This window comes from Acomys minous, assembly GCF_964271855.1.
Source record: "Acomys minous genome assembly, chromosome: 17".
NCBI lineage: Eukaryota > Metazoa > Chordata > Mammalia > Rodentia > Muridae > Acomys > Acomys minous.
This window is the reverse complement of record NC_140500.1, coordinates 47,125,981-47,146,153: the sequence shown is the minus strand read 5'-3', so window position 1 is coordinate 47,146,153 and position 20,173 is coordinate 47,125,981. Positions and strand designations below refer to the sequence as shown.

Below are 20,173 nucleotides of genomic sequence, written 5' to 3'. Positions count from 1 at the left end.
AGGGCTAGAGAAATAGCTCAGCAGCCAAGAACACTTGCTGCCCTATCATGAGGACCAGAGTTCAGATCCCAGCACCCACATAAGTGCCTCAAAAACACCTGTAACCTCCCAGGGATCTGATGTCCTCTTCGGGCGTCCATGGTCAGCTGCTAACATATGTGTTCCATACATTCACACAGATGCAGATATACACATGAATAATAAAAATAAAGTCATCCTGAAACTTTAAGATGAGAATAGGTGGGTGGCAAATAAGCAAATCAAACGCCTCAGCATCCTCGGCCGGCTGTTAAGCTATAAATCACGCCTGAGGAGTGATGTCTCCACACAACTACCAAATGTTCGAAAATAGAGATGCAGACCATGGCATGGCTGTCGAGGGCTTGGAAGAAGCGGAGTCTCATGCCTGTGGTAGTGGGTTGGCATGCTGCTTTAGGAAACAATTTCTTGCTTTTTTATTTGAGTCAACTACACAACTGCTGTGTAGACCAACCACTTGATTCCCTTGGTCATTAGCTTTACCCAAGAAAAGTAAGAGCCTATCCTCATAAACACCTAGAAAGTGTGTAGCTATTCTATTTTTAATACCCCAACCTGGGAAAACTCAAAATATCCATCAAGGAATTCGATAATCAATCAATTATGTGTGGCATATAATGGAATACTACTCAGCAAAAATAAATAAAAACTAGTATGTCCATTGTGCTTTTTAATTAGAAAGCTGTTAAGTGAGCTATTAATATTTGAAGTGACAGGGATGAATTGTAGGATAACTGTGCAGAAAGAAATCAGGCAAAAAAACAAACAAACAAACAAACAAAAAACCCACTACATTCTGATTCCATTTATAACCACAATTCTAGAAAATAAACACTTATCCAAAGGACATAGAGTTCTCTAGGGACATAACTGGGGAGAGGTAAAAAAATGACTGGTTATTTAAAAAAAAATGCCAGAGAGTCCAGGGAGAGGGTTTGGTGGGTATAGCGTTTGCCGAACAAGTGCAAAGGCACAGGTTCAGTCTTTCAGAAGCCACTTAAACCTGGTGTGTAGTGCAACCTCCTACAGCAGGATGGGAGGAAGAGAGAGAGGAACACACCACACGGAAGATACACGTGACACAGGACACATCTACGCTTTCTCTGTCTCCCTCTGTGTCTCTCTATCTCTGCCTACCCCACTCCACCCTATAGTTTTAAACATATTTTTTATTTATTTATAATTATTCAGTTTTTTTGGTTTGGTTTGGTTTTTTGTTTTTGAGACAGGGTTTCTCTGTGTCGCACTGACTGTCCTGGAACTGGCTCTGTAGTGCAGGGATCTGCCTGCTCCTGCCTCCGAGTGCTGGAACCAAAGGTGTGCAACACCACCATAACACACAACTTTCTTTTTTCTTTTTTGGGAGGAGGTTTGTTTGTTTGTTTGTTTGTTTGTTTCAAGACAGGATTTCTCTGTGTAGCCTTGGCTGTCCTGGACTCGCTTTGTAGGACAGGCACACACTACCATGCCTGACTCACACAATTGTTTTTTAATGCCAGAAACTCTGTGAGGGATGACTATTATGTTGGTCATGGATGTGGTTTCAGGATATTTGCATGTGTTTAAACTTATAAACAATAAAAGCATGCAATTTATTACATCAGTTAAAATGTAAGCTTTTTTTTTTAAAGAAAAAAAATACAGCTAAAATAAATACATTGAGTTCCAGGTACATCAAATCTCTTATTCTCTCTTGGGTCTGTAAACTTACTGCCTAGTTAGGAAACAGAGATTAGAAAAAGAAAGGATTTCTTTTTAGTTTGGCCAAATCGAGTAGCCATAGTCTCTCTTGCTCTTTTATACCTCAGAGCAGCGTGACAACTATATAAAAAAGAAGCCAGCCAGCCAAGACTACACAGAGAAATCCTGTCACAAAAAAACAAAACAAAAAACAAGAAGAAATCATGGGCAGGAGCATGCAGGTGCCACTGTCACTAGGAGAGCCCTGGGGACTGTGTGAAACCTCTTCCTAAGGCAGGGTCTCCTCTCCTCCTTTCTCTGTCCTGGCCCAGGGCTTGCCAGTCTTTCTCTCAGCATAGAATTCTTTGGGGTTCATTGTTTTGAGGTCCTTGTTTCAGTAGTCTGATAGCCAGAGAGACTCCTCCATATGGGATGATAATTTCACCTCACTAAGACACTCTGAGGTAGAGAAGACCCAGTGACACCCAGCAATAATGATCTGTGGCTCAGAGTTGGATAACTTTGGTCAAAGTCACAAGGCCAGGTCTCTGCATAGAAAAGACACAAACATTTTAATGTTGGATTAAATGAATGTTTCCTGAGTGAGTCAGCCACCGATGGTCCCCTGAGATCAGTGACACCTACTAGGTAAACATATTTACTCTATATATTTGCGCAGCAAATCTGTTTTTCGTAGACAATACATGGGTAAATGTCAGCTTTATCGTTTCGGGATCATCTCAAATTCTGAAATTAATAGAGTTCAAGTTCAGGTTTCGGTGGCTTATGGCAACCGCTCGGTTCTGATGCATTACACACAAAGCCTGGCATTCAGCTCACTGATGAGCAAGTCCAAAATCAGGGCATCAGGAGACAGGAAGCAGAGCCTTGCTTCCACCTGCAGAGATCAAGCAGAAGACAGACATACAGACACACAGACAGACATGCAAATGCACGCGCTCTGCATGCACACAACCGGAAGAACAAACCAGGTCTGAGCCATTCTGACCTCAGAGAACCCTAGGGTTCACACAACACCTCAGGGAGGCTTCTTCTCCGTTAAGTCCTTGAAGAAGGGACTTAACTGCAGTCTTCTTCACACACTGTGGAGTGCTGCGGCACCCAGTGGTCAGACTGAGCAGGCCTCAGGCCAGGAGGTGGGGGGGGGGAGAGGGAAGGTGTTCCTGCCTCCTCTTTGCCAGCTTGTTTCTTTCAAACAACCAGTTTTACAGCCTTTACAAAAGCTAGTGGGGGCTTCTCCTCGGCCTCACTCTCTGCCCTACAGACCTGCCTCAACTCTGCAGATGCTTCCAACTTTGGTGAGGAATCCCAAAGCTAGAAACCACTCTTTACTTTACCATAGGGTTGCTATTTCCCAGGAGCTGTGCTAGTTATATTAGCAACGGCCCGATCACTAAGAGCATCCCTGGCTAGCAATTACTAGCCCCCCTTGGCATGCTCTTCCCTGAAAGCCTCTGAATTGACACAAAAATTGTAGAGTTGGGGGACAGAGAAGAGCAACATGTCCCTGTGTTCCTTTCTTGAGCTAAAATCCAACCAGACTTACAAAGCTTTTCATGGACTAAATGTCTCCAACAAGCCTTGCAAATTCTTCCCAAATGACAGGATCATCCAAGGAAGACTAGACAGACCAGTGTCTAAAGTTCGGCTAGGTGGAAGGAAGGCAGAAACCTTACTCAAGTATCTTAACCATATACTTTTTGTGTACAAACAATTTAAGTTATTGACATCTTACCTGCTCCCACCAGCTTGAGCAGGTAGCTGTGCGAAGGCAGTGATGCCTTGTGCAATTTCTCACTGAAAAGTGCTGGGCACAGCCATTTGTTTCATTTCACGCCTGTGTTCTAATTCTATTTTTCCTAAAATAAACTGCTCTATTGTTTCCACCTCTGGCTCTGAGACCTCAGGGCTGCCTCCTCTACAGGTGAGAAACAGGCAGGCAGCCCAGCAAAACAAGCTCAGCTTGGTCCAGTGTGCCTGCCCGAGCCTTCTAACTTGCTACCTACCGGCCTCAAAGATGTCACGTGGCCCTGGGAGTTGTTTTTAACTATTGCAAACACTATCTTCCCACAGCCAATTAATCATTTCGAATGTGTTATTAGATGCCTCTTCAATAACACTATTTCTAGCATCCTATTCTGAGACCACCATATGGGCCAAAAATATTTTAAACATCCAAGCAACGCCTAGGAAAACACAAAGCTTCATTCTTCCTGCCTGCCCCCTCCCTCTCCACTTGCTCCCTTCCTGCTTTTTACCAATGGTTTTGCTTTCCTTACTGGGAACAGAGAATTCTGATTTCCTTGTCTACAGCTCTTATGTACAGATGAGCAACTGACCTGTGGCTTTTCAAACCCCGAACTGCAGGCTTTCCTGAGATGAGTTTAAGTGTAAGGCTTAAAAGAATAACTATAAAGGCTCCTCCCAGCCCAGAAGGAGAATCCTCAACCCACAGAAACGCACAAGACCAAGAGCCCTGCGCCGGAGGAAGTTCATCCGCTTACTCCCCCCTAGAGGAAGTATAACAGGCTTTCTCAATCGCCATGGGAGAATGGACACACAAAAAAAGCCATGTTCAATTAATTACCAGGTATGTCACCCGGCCAACCCTGCCAAGGGCACTGGACATGATGGAGCTGGTGGTCATACTGAGTCCTGCTTCTCCTCTGGTAATCCAGGGCTTGGAGGCACTGAGATGGAGAGTCATGGGCCCTAACAGTAACATGACAAGAACCAGTGTTGAACCCTACTTCGCTCTCCCTCTAAATCAGTAATTCTCTATCTCTTACTATGTATAGGTCTGAAAAGTGACCAGTGCAGCTGCTCCATGAAAGGTCCCTAGGCTCCACCTTGCAAGATTTAGACACAACACTGCCATGGTATGGACTCACCATTCTCCAGTCTTACACCATCATCCCTCTCAGACCAATGAAAGAAAGAAAGAAAAACAGAAAGAAAGAAAGAAAGAAAGAAAGACAGAAAGAAAGAAAGAAAAGAAAGAAAGCCCCCTTGGATGCTTTTCCATCATTAAAGTCCCAGACTCCCCAACACATCACCTCTCCTTGCTTCCTGTGCTCTACTCATGTTTTCACCAGTTTCTTGGGCTCCGAGTTGAACCTGTCTCCTTATGGGGTGAAACAAGGTGTAAGGTCACAGAGAGCTAGCAGGTTCTATTGAGAAATAGGCTAACAGCTCCCTGCCTCAGGAGGGGTCCTGAGAGCCAGTTGCCAAGCAGCACACTGGAGGATATTTTCCATCTTGGGAATTGGTACCAACAGTATGTAAATTCAATTGGGATAAATTTGAATGCATATGGAGGATTCTGATTGGTCAAATGCCGAGAGGTAAAGTGCTAGCCCAGAAAAAACCCACCTAAAGAGTCTAGCACAGGCCCAGGGAGGATGAGCAGAACCAGGGCAGGGCATAAGAGAACAAATGCTGACCCACCACGTCCTCTTGAGTCAGGGTCCTTTTGAATTTTCATCTCTGACCCCATTTGTTCCTAGAGTTTAGCTTTGGCTGCATAGAGTTTACTGCAGAATTGCTGTGGTCTTGTAGTTGGCTACCAGTTTAGCTTGGCCCATGACCCTGAGTGACCTACATGACCTACAGAATGGGGCTGGGTTGCTCTTAATTCCTAGTGATGTTATAGAATATGTTGCTGTGGAGATGGTCATTCATTAGGCAAGCAGTCATCTATGGGTCAGGAGGAAGGAAGACGGGGAAATTGTGAGAGAAGTCCCTTTAAACTGTACCATTGTAGGGCAGGGCCTTTGGGGCACAGGAGGACAAGTGAATCTTTGTGAGTTCAAGGACAGCCTGGTCTAAACAGCAAGTACCATACCAGCCAGAGCTGTAAAGGCGGTCTCATAGTTGTAAATCTCTCTCCAGGGGAAAAGTCTCTTTAGACTTTCTGTTGTCCTAGCATGAGATTCTAGGGGGAATTCCAATTTCTCAGGGCCTACTGTCTCGGTATTCTAATAGCAAAGTGAGGAACACATCTCTCTCTCTCTCTCTCATACACACACACACACACACACACACACACACACACACACATTTTACATTTCAATTAATTAATTGTGTGTGTGTGTGTGTGAGAGAGAGAGAGAGAGAGAGAGAGAGAGAGAGGGAGGGAGAGAGAGAGGGAGGGAGAGAGAGAGAGAGGGAGGGAGAGGGAGAGAGAGAGAGAGAGGGAGAGAGAGAGAGAGAGAGAGAGAGAGAGAGAGAGAGAGAGAGAGAGAGAGGTATCCCAGAAAGTACCCACCACTCTAGGAGCAGAGCCTCTCCCAGTTCTTTCTAAGACAAGGTGAAAGCACTACTTATCTGCACTAAAATCCAGCAGTACTTTTGAAAAAGAAAAAAAGAGAAAGGAAAAGGAAATAATACATATAATATAAAAGACAAACTACTAAGATAAGGGAACACGGAAAATGCACTCCGTAAACCAGGAAAATATCAATACCTTTAATCCTAATATTTAAGAATACAATGCTAACTATCAATTCCCTAGCCTTTAATCCTCGTCCTCAGGAAGCGGAGGCAGTGCATCTCCGTGAGCTCAAGGCCAGTGTGGTACCCAGCAAGCTCCAGGCCAGCCAGGGCTAGTTAGTGAGTAAAGACACTGGCCACCCTGTCTCAAAAACGAGCAAGCAAAAACAATTCATCAACTTGAATTATTTCCTATATCCACCCCTAGCCACACCCAGTTATTGATTACTAAAGACACGAGGGACACATGTTTACATGACATTTATTTGAATGTATAGGAGTTAAAAAAACATATTAGTAAAATTAAGTCCACCCATTTCTTTGTATTTTTAAAGTAGCCATAAAACAATGGGGGTAGGGGCTGGGGGCGGAGGCGGGAAACCAGGGATGCTATTAGCTATTCTAAGCCTCGCCTGCCCCCTGGTGCCAAAACTTCAGCAATGCAAGAAAATCGCTTTTTAATAAAAACTGAAATAACAGCAGCTGAAATATGCAGCTTTATCGTTAGGAATACTAACACAAAGACTGGACTCTCACCAAAAAATCTCTTGTGTAATAGATGTTCTATTCTCCCATACAATTATTACCTTAGGATAAGTGGGGTTTCTGTGAGGATGATTATGAGTAAATGAGCCAATTCACACCAAAGTATCTGCAGATTGAGTGACTCAAGCACGGGGCACTACTACTAAAATGCAACCAGTACTCTTTCCAGAAGTCAAACGAACTTCCCCTCGGTGGGGAGGGCTGGTGGCACTCAGAGGAAGAGTAAGCAGGCTACCAGGATGAGACCTGATCGGCTATGATTATATGGTGGGGGAGGAGGTCCCCTTCTGTCACAGACCTAGGGGAGGGGAAAAGGATGAAAGAGGGAGGGAGGGGGAACAGGAAGATACAAGTAAGGGGATAAAATGGAGATGTAACCTGAATAAATTACTTAAATTTTTAAAAATTAAGAAAAAATAAGAAGTCAAACAACATTAATAATAATGCAAGGCACCAAAATGACATCACACTGTGTTTTCTATTGACATTTCTAATAGAGAAAACTGGAAGTCTTCCATCCCCCTAAAGAACCCAGAATCACTGAAGTGGACCCCACTGAAACAGAAAAGGCCATACTCAGTGAAGATGGCCATTGTGTTCTGTGTGCTCCCTGAGCCGAAAAAGCCCTCTGTACTGTCAGGCATCACCTCACTGGCTCCCCTTACAACCAGTTTAGTCTCTCTCACTATCCATCCTTCAAAAGACGGGTCTGAGCCCCAAAGATGTTTCTGGTTTCCCCTAAGATTGAAACTGGAGAGAGAGAGAGAGAGAGAGAGAGAGAGAGAGAGAGAGAGAGAGAGAGAGAGAGAGAGAGAGGCCTGTCGCCAATGTGGGCCCAGCCCAGCTGACAAGAGCGGCACCTGCTCCCTCCACCTTCTGCCTTCCGTGGCTCTGTGCATCCACCCTCCTCGTGGCTCAGCGGCGTGTACAGCTAGCAGCCAGTCACTCAAGGCTAGGCGGAGACACTCCGCCCCCCAGCACAGTGCGGCCTCCTTCTAAAGTCTGAGCAGAAGCTCCACGTTTACACAAACAAAAAGTTGCTTTCTTCGTCTCATCAGCTTTTCTGAGGTAATGATAGACAAGCCTCCCTCCCCCCCCCCCCTCATTATAGACCATAAAGCTTCAAACTCTGAGGACGCTCACCACATATCCCCAGAAAAGCCACAGCTTCCAGGCACTCCTCTGATGCAGGACCTCTCAGAGTCTGTCATCTGTACACCTCGAACTCTGAAAACAGCATCTGCTTCTGGAATGATTGCCGTGTGCCAGCCCTTCCACTTGCTTGTCCTGATTTACTCATTCCGGCAACCTGATGTAAGGTAGGCGTGAGTACTGCCCCATCGTGTAGATGATGGTGAAATGCTCTCAGAGGGGTTAGGTGGCCACGGGATGGAAGAACTAGAGCTATGTTTGACCTCAGCCCCCAGTACTTGGTTTCCTGTGCTGCCTGTTTGCTGGGGGTGCTCTAGTTTTTCTGGGCCTTTCTAGGAGGAGTAAATGGAGTAGACACCAGGCAGGCACCACAGCATCAAATCAGACAGCCCAAGTCAGACTTGTACTTTCTGGGGAAATGGAACTATAAAAAGGAGCAAAGAAACCCGTAGTGCCAAAATCTCCAACTGCCTTCCCTCTGTCAGAAAAGCAGCGGTCCACCTTTAAAGGGAAATTCTACAGTATAGTATTCAGAGATCCCCCAGAGACAAGTCTCATAGATTTAGGAAGCAGTGGGGCTCAATGTTACCATGGTTACAAGGGATGAAACTAGGGCCTTTAAACAGTTAATTCCATCAGTCACTTGGGTTTCAGGAACCACCTCCCCATCTGCAGCCTTCCCAAGACGTTGTTTGCTGCCCTCTTGTGGACAAAAGAGGTTACAGAGTCAGGAGAAAGCATAGATAGTGGAAAGCCCTCCTTTCCAATTAAGAGGGCTCGTCCTGGTAACTGACCCTTCTCTTTCTCCATCTACCAGAGACCTGTATGCATTCTCTTGCCCAATTAGAATGGCCAACTGAGTGGTAAGACACCAGGGACTAGGATTTGTTTGTGTTTTTTGATTCCTTCAAAGCACAACTTCCAGACTCTTGTGAAAGTTTCCAGTGTCATTTGCCATAAGGAAAGAGTCCTAATGGCAACTCTGAGTGGACTATGTATTAGCATGTACTTTGCCCATATTTACCCCCACTAGCTACTGTCTTTTTAATACCTGAATTTAAAAAGTTGAACCGTGACTAACAGTGCCCTCTTCCAAAGGCATTGGTACACCCCCACCTTCTTCCTCTGTTCCTGTCTTAGGGTGCTGAGTGGACAGGGTTTGGAAAACACCCCCTTTGTTATACACAATGGTCAACAAGCCAAGAGACTCTGTAGTTAGAAGGGCTTTAATGCCACCGAGCCACTCCAGGGCCACGGGTGTTTTCTTCTCCTGGTGGTCATTGAGGGGAAATATACAAAGTGGAATAGGAGTTGGAGAAGGAGCAAGGATGCACATCATCCCAATCCTCTGGAACTGGGTCCTCAATTTACACAGAGCTTCCACTCCTGAAGCTACAGTATGTGCCCATCTTCCCTTAAGGGCAGGTGTGCTCAGGTGTCCAAGTCCCAGCCAATGGCAAGAGAGTGAGGGGATGCCCTCCTCACCTTCCCCTGCCTCATTACCACTCATCAAGTTTTCCAGGCTTCCCTGGTCTCCTAGGAGCTGGCTGTAGCTGAGAGCAGAAGAGTTTCCACCCACCGTGGGCCCGAAAACACTGTTCATGGAGGCAGCTGGAATAGTCGCCTGTGCCCATGCGCAAGCAATGACCACGTTTGTTCTGTCTTCTGTATTTGTCCCAGCAATTAGCCACATCTCATTAACACCTTCACATGCACTAACTTAGCCATTCCACCAGCTCCACTTCTTCCCAGTCAGAACATGTGTCCTTGTACACATCTCCTGGCAATCTAGCCAGTGCTGGCATGACCAAACAACTGATGGTACGCCCATACAATGCACAAACATACAGCATACACAAACATATTCCCAGAGGGGAATAGATACCAGCAAGCATCCACATCAGAAGACCTCCAAACTCTATTGTGACATGGAAGAGAGCAAGTTACAAAATAGAGTGCGTGGTAATTTATCCATGTCTGGACATGTTATTTCCAGAATAGCCAACAAAAAGAGAATACTTCTTCCATACTTGCCTAAATAAATTATTTGGGATTTTTACCACCAGCATAAAACTATACAGCAGACCATGTGGTGACAAGTGAACAAAATTAGTCAGCCTATGCATAAATAGTTTAGTGCCCACTATAGTACAGGAACAGGGTCACATCTTATGAGACCTCCAGAAGAGTAAAACTGATGACGGGACTCAGAAGCCCTCACTCTGGCCAGATGACCACACTGTGAAGGTCACAGAGGGAATTTGGTATCTGGCCTCTACAAAAGATGACTCTCCAGGTAGCAGAAAACTTCAGTCACAAAACAGAGGTCCGTGTGAGGCAGGGATAAGACCTGGTTACCTTGTTCCTCTGATGGCCGGTTAGATATAGAGTGATGAGCATTAAAATTCCAGAGATTGAAAACAGAGGACGCCCATCAGCCGGAGAATGCCACAAGTGGGCCATATGTGCCAAGAAACCAGAGAAACCTACCCCCATAGGAATCCCAGGTTACGTCAGCTGTTTCTTCAGCAGGTTTAACCAAGGCCTCGCTCAGCACCTTTACCATCCCTTCTAACAGTCCAACTTTTGCTGGAATGGAAGATGCCATCTGCCCTTTCTTGGGAACAATTCTGCTCTTAACTTCGAGTTAGCTACAGAGTTGTCTAGTTCCTGAATTTGGAGTTGTGTATGAAACAAGGATTGTCATATATAACATGGAAGGTTTGGCTGTAGCCTATTTTCTTCAAGTGTGTGTGTGTGTGTGTGTGTGTGTGTGTGTGTGTGTGTGTGTGTGTTTTCAACATCCAGTGTACTCTCTCAATCACTTTCCATCTCATTGTTGGAAAGAAGGTCTCACATTGAACCTGGAGCTTCCTGGTCCTACTAGTCTGTCTGGAAAGCCCCAGAAATCTATCCACCTGTCTCTGTCACTCTCGCATGGAGCTTATAGGTACAAACCACTGCCTGACTCTTTACTTGGGAGCTGGGGGTGCGAACTCAGGTCCTCTCACTTGCATGGCAAGCTCTTTATCAACTGAGCCATCCATCCCCCGAACCCCCTTCCTTAAGGATTTAACTTCTCCTCGGCATCACCCCCAGCCTCGTGCCTGGAAACCTGTTGACAATGCACCCGCTGGTACATTCTACCAAGCTCCACTCTAGAAAAACAGATGTGCACTACACAGATAAGATGAATGACTTCAAATGCTCTGGCCCCCTAAATGAACTCATCAAAAGACACAGTACAACAACCAGCTAGTGGTATTGATTTTATGCTGATTCCTCAAAACTTCAATCATTATTTTTCCCATCTTCTAACTGTCATTTGAGGGGAGGGGAGAAAATGGAGTTGTGAGAGATTTTTTAAAAATTACCTTGAGCCTAAAACTGAAGATACCGTTAACAAGTCAGAGTAAGGGACAGGAAACCATGACATGATATGTCTTGTGGGTGGGCTATCCCATCAATCAAACTTCCCACACATAGACATCTGTGCACAGGGGTCTTTACACATTTAATGTGTTACTTAATTTAAGGTACTTTCACACTTTACTTTCTTGGGGCCAGGGGAGACACAGGGTCTCTCTGTACTGTGAAGGCTGGCTTTGAACTCACAATCTTCCTGCTGATAGTCAAGAGTAGAGTAGGATATAACTATAGTCACAGTTACTCTGGGGGGCTGAAGCAAGATGAACACTTGAGCCTCAGATGTTTGGAGCTAATATGGGCAACACTGTGGCTTGGAACCCTTGATCCCCAGCTTGGAGATGCAGTGGGACCACTGGACGATGGTACCCAGCTAGGGGAAGTGGACCACTTTGGGTGGGGTTGGATTTTTTCATTCTTTCTTGATTCTAGCCTTGATTCTCTGTCTGCTTCCTGAGCCACTGAGAAGTGAGCAAACAGCTAACATATGGTTCCACTGCCTCAGAGATGCCCGCTGCTGGCTTCTCCTGCCTGATAAATTATATCCCCCCAATTGTACCGCCCTTAAGTTGTTTACGCCCAATATTCCTTCCCATCAGGAGAAAACAATAACTAATACAGCAATAGAACACATAGCAAGATCCCTACACAAAACGAGCTTCACACACAGAGCCTACGTGTAAATAGATGTCCACAGATGTCAATGGTGATGAGGATGCAAATGGTGAAATGTTTTTCTGGAGACAATTTTTTATCACCAATTTTGAGATGATGAGATTATGTTCCTATGCTGTATGTTCCACTCCTGAACCATAGTGGTTTGGAAAACCCCAGAGAAAGTGAGAAAATAAATACTCCTTCACCCAGATCACAAAGGTAAGCTGTGAGGCAGGAAGAGGCTTGGTCCTTCATCCTTATCAGACACGTCCTGTTTTGTTTGTTCAAGATACACTTGCCAGTCCCTAATCTGGCAGTTAGGAGAGGCATTTGGATGATAAGTTGTATCTTGTGGTTTGTACTTAAAGATGAAAAATTCTGGGGATGTAGCTCAACAGTAGACAGCTTGGAGGTGATGGGTTCAATCTCCAATACTAGAGAAAGAAATGAGGGGGGGGCAATATTGTAGTTAGTCACACCCTCTGCCCAAGCTCAAAAATCTCAGGTCACATCTGACCCCTGGGAGCACTTTCATCCATGTATGCTGTGGTCTCCAGTCACCACAGTAGGGACTTTACCAACTCGCCTTCGATCAGGAAATAAAATCTCTCAGCATCTCCCAGATGCACCAGTGGGGTCAGGCCATAGTGGTTGGGGTCCACGCTTTCTGGACCTGTTGTGACACACAGCAGCAGCAGCATGGATGGTGGAGAGCAAGGGCTGGTGGGTAGGAGACAGACAAAACACCAGAAGGGAACTATTTCCAGGAATGACGGGGAACTCAGGAGAAACAAGGGACAGTAGTGGAGGAAGAAAGACAAACATCGCATTTCCCCTCATGTGCAGAATGTAAACTTAAGTGCACCTATAGCTCCCGTGCTGATGCACGGATGACTTGAAAAGCTGTTTGCAGGGGTGGAAGGGAGCAGCAAGAGAAGGTGGAGGGTCACAAGAGGGTGGAGGAAAGGCAATTATGAACAAAGCACAAGATACGGAACCATGATAATTACATCATGAGATCTGGGTTTGTTTTGTTGGTGGTGGTTTTTTTTTCCACAGTGCTATAAAATTAACTTTAAAAGGCAATGCACAGACATGAGTTTCACTAGAAATTACCAGAACAACTGCCTCTTCAGGTTTAGACACGCTTCCCTTGGAGGCCCATGGAAACGCAAAGGTTACCCCTGCTGTTTTCTTTATTTTGACATTTCTTTTCTTCTTTCCTTTAATTGTGTCTATCATTCAGCATACTTTGTGTGTCTCAGAAGGCTCTTAAGTTACCTGAAAGGTTCTCTCAGGACAGCCCTGAGTCAGCTGAGATCTAAACTTGACCCTGAATTTCAGGGGACTATAAGAAAGAGCATCTGCATAGGCGCAGACACGCCCACTCACACACAGAGTGCTATTGACTTCCTGACATTCAGAGAAAAAGCACTCCTAATACAGAAGCGCGCCCAGGACAGCAAAAGCTTAAACTCAAAGGAGAAGTCGGACAACACCTTGCAAAGAGGCCCAGATCAGCCCTGCTGCGCCACAAGCCCTTAGACCTTGTCTGTCCGTGGCTCTGCCACACGTCACACTTCCTCTGTTATGTACACACCAGCCAATGCGCTTGTCAATCACCTGTGTCTAAAGTGTGGACTCTGGTGTGTCCGAAATGTTTTATTAATTGATCTCAGCAGTACATAATGAGCTTAAACGGCTTACCTGCATGTCCCCGGAGGTGCTGGCTCGAGACGGACATCAGCTTACAGCAGACCATGAACACGGAGGCCAGAACCAGCCAGTGTGACAGCAGCACCCACTTAGCACAGACTCTCATCCTGGGGAGAAACAGGGTCACATTCAGTGAGGATGAGGAAGGCCAGGCCCTCTTCTGGCCAGCCCCGGTCAGGGAAGCAGAGACAGGCCGGTGAAGAACCTCAACACGTCACCTCACCCTCCCTCCCCCCAAGAAAACCTGCAAACCCGTCCAGCTTCAATTTGCCCCGAGCATCGACTCGGGTTTCAGCAAATGTCTTTCATAATTATGAGTTTTCTGAGTTAACACCATGCTGCAGTGAGCGTCTTTCTTAGGATTCACCAAGGAACACCTAAAGCTGCCCTGATGAAGCAAGAGGTCGCATTCCACCATATCTCCAAATCTCAAAATGGAGACGGGACAAAGTTAGAGCCCTTCTCAGAGAACTAGGGCGATCTATGTCTGAATGAATCCACAAAAGGTGTGCACATGTGGCCCAAGAATTTTTAGGGTTCTCTGCCAGTATATTAAGACCCTCTATTCCTGAACATGTGATTTACCATTCGTTACACAAACCTCAGAATTAGGTGAGGAAAATAGACCAGTGTGCGTTATGGTGACTCACACCTTAATTCTGGGACTCAGGAGGCTGAGCTAAGAACACCACGGTGTTCAACATCAACACCAGCTATTTAATGAGTCCATGCTAGCCTGGGCTACAGAGGGAGGGCCTGTCACCAAAAACTGCAACAAATAGAAGGAAAGATAAATTGTCACCATATGGATGGACAGTATCTAGAGAGTTCTCTAGGATAATTCCATTCACAATTGACCACGCCCTCTATCCTAATGCAAGATGAGCAAATGAAAGGGGCATCAGGACGAAACAAAGAGATGGCTCTGTAGGGTTGCCACTAATTGTGCAAGAGAGGACCTGAGTTGGTATCTCAGCATCCAGGAAAAAAAGCAAGATGTTCCTGCGCGCGCGCGCACACACACACACACACACACACACACACACACACACACACAAACACACCCCTATCTGCATCCCCAGTGCTGCAGGGGTGGGGCAGATATAGTAGGACCAGTGGGGCTTGCTGGCTGGCAGCCTAGCTCCAGGTTTGGTAAGAGACCCTGTCTCAAGGGAATAAGGTGAAGAATTAAGTCAAAATAGTGTCCTCCCTCTGCATGCATGCACACAGGCACACTCACTTGTATATTCATGAGCATGTGTGCCACACATGTACGGCATACCTGTTCTCTCCCCCTTCCCCTCTCTCTCCCCCATCTTCTTGGAGGTCTATCAAAATGCTTTATTTTGAGCCCCTCATTTTATGGCATTCTAAATATCGTAAGGAAATTAAAGATGATTCATGTTTTCTGCTTTGACTTTTAAAATGACACTTTTCTAAAGGTGTGTGTGTGTGTCTGTGTCTGTGTGTGTGTGTGTGTGTGTGTGTGTGTGTGCGTGTGTGTGTGTACATATCCCCTGGAGTTAGAGTTACAGGCAGTTGTGAGCCTCTATATATGTGCTGGAAACTGAACTCAGGTCCTCTGCAATACAAGCAAGCATGCTTTTCTCTCCAGCCCCTCAATTGACTCGTACATCAAAAATCAAACCATTAGATATGTACAGACTAGTTTCTGCCTGGCACATATGTTGTAGTGTCTATTAACCCCACAATACACCAGAGGAAGCCTTCACTACAGACAGCCCCACCTTAGAACTCTGAAGATTGATTCCCAGACACCGAAAACAGTGAATGTTCAAGTCCCTCCCAAAAGTGTAGGTTAGCATGCCTACAACCCACACGTCTACTGTGTCTCCTCACCCATCCTGTACAAGGGCACACATGCTATACAACCACACACCTCCTATACAACTGCACACCTCCTCTCCAAGCTCACACCTCTTGCACAACCTCACACTACCTCTGTCACTGCGTACCTCCTCTGTAGCCCCACACCTCCTCCCTAACCACAAACCTGTACAGCCATGCAGCTCTCGGATAGCTTCAACCTTCTGTATAAATGCACACCTCTTGTGCAGTTGCATACCTCCTGGACGGTACACACCTTCTATATAATGTACACCGGTACACACCTTCTATATAATGTACGCCTCCTTATGGCACACACCTCCCCTACAAGCTCACACCTCCTGTATGACATCACACTGCCTCTATTGCTGCATGCCTCCCATGTAGCCACACACCTCCTGTATAATTGCACACCTCCTGTGTGACACACTCCTGTATAATTGCACACCTCCTGTAAAAAAAAAAAAAGTACCTCCTGTACATTTTTAAAATCATCTCTACATTACTCATGATTCCTCACGTGATTTTAAAGCTACGGGAATAGCTGCTCTTCTGCAACATCTGGGAAATGATGAGAATAAGAAAAGTCTGTGTCTGTTGATACAGATGTCGTTCTTTACAATTAGTTGGCCCATGCAAGAATGCAGAGTCCATGGAGCAGTGGGCCAAATCTATGAAAAACAAGCATTCTGGGGCAGAGGATAAACCTGGCAGGTGGGATTGAGTCACTACTTGTGTAACAGTAGGTGAGAATCCAAAAGAAATCCTTCCAGGATATCAGCTGCCAGCTCACCCAGAAGTGCGTCAACCAGAGCAGGGATGCCAGGCCTGGGAACCACAGCACATCAGCTGCAGGGGCCCCAGCAAGCACTCTCGGGCACAGGATCTGCCCCAGCCCTCCACTTCTCCCATTTCAGTCAGATGCATCTTATAAAGAGATGTCACATTGCTCGTGGACCTACAACTGAGTCTGCCTTTGAAGCAGCCAAGCTAAGATGAGATTCTAAGTTCATCTCTGAAGATGTCCAAGTTAATGGTGACACACAGCATTGACTTCTTCTGGCCCTTTTACATTGTTGCAAGGCCCTTTTGAACCGCTAAATTAGGTGATTTGTTCCTCAGCCATAGGGAACTAATGCTCCACTCAGCCAATATGTTCACATGCTCTCTGTTTGAGTCACTAATTGCTGCAAATTAGAAGCCAAGGATCCCGCCTGCAAGTTGTTCTGTTTGTTTTGTGCAACTTCTTTTCTTTTTCTTTTCTTTTTATTGAGACAGAGTGTCACAGAGTGTATGCCCTGGCAGACCTTGAATTCAAAGAGATCTGCCTGCCTCTGACCCTTGCACCATTCTTAAAACACACTGGTTGCTCACATATAAACTGTGCAAGCTGAAGAGCAAAATCCATTTCCTTGAAATATTACTACTAGAACTCTGAGGCTCACATTTCTGTGCAGCAACAGGATAGGTAACAGGAGCTCCCTGGAGATGTGCGCCCAATGCCCCCACCACTGATGGTGTCTAAGGCATTGCCAACCCAACTTCCTGCCCTCTCAATTTTCAACTCTAGATTAAGAAGGAAGTCCTTTGGGCCAATTAGATCAGTAGCTGACGTTAGGATTAACGATTGGAAGCTAAATCACTATATACACGAGAGAATATTCCACTAGAAGTTAATCAAAGGGCTGACCATGGGTCACAGTTGATAGAGTGCTTGCCACGTACACACAAAGCCCGGGGTTCCATTTCCAGCACCATGTAAAACCAGGCCCGGTGGTACATGCCTGGTACCTTAGCACCAGGGAAGTGAAGGCAAAGGGATCAGACGTTTCCTATCAGCCTTGGCTAAATAGTGAGTTTAAGGCTATCCCAGATTTTTTTTTTTACAGATCATCATATATGACATTTTCAATCTCTTTGCTCTCCTTAAGTTATACATAATTGATAAATCATGGCATCTTATATCGGTATAAGGTTTCTTTGTAATCATTCAAGATGCTCTAGGGCCTAGGTCCCTTTAGACGTGCCCACTGATGCAGAGGAGGTGGAAGAAGTTGTGTTTCCATGCTATCCCTCCAAAGCAGAGAGGAGCAGAGTGTCTCTGCAAGAAGAGAGAGCTGAGGACTTCTTCTGCAGAAAAGGACTAAACTTAGCAGGTGACGGTAAATCAAAAATGTGAGCTTGGTTTTTGCAAGTTGGGAGTCTGGCATGAGTCTTCTGATCATTGCTGGAGGCCTCAATGTTAGAGTCCTGGGTTCAATTCCCCGCCACTCCTGGACCAGGAGAAGAAGGGGCAAAACAAGAGGGTTTTAGCTGGGCATGTCCTCATCTAAACCCCTAGCTGGGTAAAACGGACCTTGGGATGGTGGGAAGCACGTCCTTGGGCTTTGTGATTAAGGTTGCCATGTTAGAACACTGGCCAAGAACTCTCGGGCCCCTGGAGGTTTCATGTGTGGAGTCTCCCAGCCCTGTCTCGGCTCCAAACTATTCATCCAAAAAAACTCCAGTCCCATTTTAGGGTTTACCTGAATAACTCAGTCGGACAGAGGACACGTACACGCCATTGAACTCTAAGTCAATTATCTAAGCTCATAATTACATCTGCAGAACCCCTTTCTCTTTGCCCTGTGTTTGGAGTCTGCTCAAGGAAGTGCACGTTGTGCTACCATGGGACCTCCCACACTGAGGAGGGTACCACAGCAGCCTGGCTTCCAAAGGCGCTAATTAATGCTGTGTTGCCCCCAATCTCCTGGTGAGCATCTCTGATCCCAGCCTAGACATCACCAGTCCCCTATGCACACGTTCCTCTGATTCACATCATCCCCAACGGTTCCTCAGAAGCCCAAGGACAGACATTGCAAGTCCTAGGCCATGGTACCTCACCTAGATTCTTCCGGGGTCAGTCCTCTGCTTCCTGTTCTCAGGTTCCTCTTCTCCTAAAACTAGTGTTTTCTAAATAACAGCTCTGACTGCCAGGCGTGGTGACACATGCCTCTAACCAGCACTGAGGAAGCAGAGGCAGGTGAGTTCAGGGCCAGCCTGGTCTACTTTACTGAGACCCCCTATCTACCTCAAAAATACTGTGACCCCCTAGAGAAATGTCAGGTTGGGTAGTGAGGGTGGAGCAGGGATTTATTCAGATATAATCTGTCTCCTCATCTTCTCCCCATGGAATGTTCCAGAGGGCGTCACACACTGAGATGACTTCATTTCAAAATGCAGTAAAGTATAAAGAATGACAATTCTTTTTGTTGTGTTTGGGTTTGGTTTTTCAAGATAATATGTCTCTGTGCAGCCCTGGCTGTCCTGGAACTCACTGTGTAGAAGAAGATGGCCTCAAACTCATAGATCCTCTGGTCTCTGCCTCGTGAGTACTGGGATTAAAGTACTGCCTGCCTTGACTTTTTTTTTTTAGTTTTTTTTAATTTTTAAATTTTGTTTTGTTTGTTTGTTTGTTTGTTTTTCAAGACAGGGTTTCTCTGTGTGGTAGCTCTGTCTCATTTTGTAGACCTGGATGTCCTAGCCTCGAACTCATGCAGGTCAGCCTGCCTCTGCTTCTTGAGTGCATGGGGTTAAAAGCGTACACCACCACTCCCAGCTTAAATGTATTTTTTTTTTAAGGCTTCCAGAAAACTTTATCAACTCTTGGCTGCTTGGAATCTACTAAAATCAGTTTAATTCTTTTACCTTGGGGAGTTCACAGTATATGGTCCCCGTCAAACAGTTACTCCAGAAGGTCCTGCAGAGTGGCCGCGAACACTCCTTTGTAGCTGGGACCAACCATATCTGCAGCTCCCAAAAGCTCCTTCAGCTTGGAAGGCCTGTCTTTAAAGGAGACAAAACGAAGAGAAACAGGGGTCGATTGGTATGTTGCTTCTAGGAGTAAAATAATGCTTTCTACCATTACGCCTGCAGCTTCAGGCCCACAAATGAACAAACTCTTGTTTATCAGTAATGTTTGCTGGGGGCATGGAAGATTCAATATTCATTACCTAGTCACTTGCTAGTTCACACAATATAGACAAGTTTCTGCATATGTGTGTGTGTGTGTGTGTGTGTGTGTGTGTGTGTTGGTGTTTGTACATGCATGTAAGCATGTAAGCATGTGTGTAATCAGGTATGCAGGAATGTGTGTGCATGCTCATGTGGGTGCCAGAAGACAACCTCCCGTGTTGTTCCTCAGGTGCCATCTTCTTTTTTCAAGGTCTCAATAGTCTGGAATTCTTTAAATAGTCTAGAGTGGCTAGCCAGTGACTCCCACTGTCTTCCCCTCCCCAAAGCTAGGATTACAAGCACCATGCTACCACATGAAGTCTTGTTTGTTTTTGTTGTTGTTGTTGTTGTTGTTTGTTTGTTTTTTGTTTGTTTTTTTTTCCGAGACAGAGTTTCTCTATGTTACCTTGGCTGTCCTGGAACTCTTTCTGTGTAGATCAGGTTGGCCTCGAACTCACAGCAATCCACCTGCCTCTGCCTCCCGTGTGCTGGGGTTAAAGGTGTGTGCCACCACTGCCTGGTGAGGCTTTTTATATCTGTAGTGTGGGTTCTAGAGACCTATTTCAAGCCCTTCATCATCAACCGAGCCCAGCCCAACACAACA

General features: G+C 45.7%; 1 protein-coding gene across 3 annotated transcripts in view; it reads right to left on the bottom strand.

The window, feature by feature from the left end:
* Positions 1-20,173, bottom strand: part of TAFA4 (TAFA chemokine like family member 4) — a 179,947-nt gene that overhangs the window by 118,215 nt on the left and 41,559 nt on the right. For 2 of the 3 annotated variants that reach the window (XM_084764924.1, XM_084764925.1), the window contains exons 2-3: positions 19,264-19,401; positions 13,720-13,835 (exon numbers count right to left, since the gene is read on the bottom strand). In XM_084764924.1, the coding sequence (XP_084621050.1) occupies positions 13,720-13,834 (115 nt within the window). In that variant the 5' untranslated portion in view covers position 13,835; positions 19,264-19,401. The remainder of the gene's footprint in view (positions 1-13,719; positions 13,836-19,263; positions 19,402-20,173) is intronic. The other variant, XM_084764926.1, reaches the window with a different exon arrangement.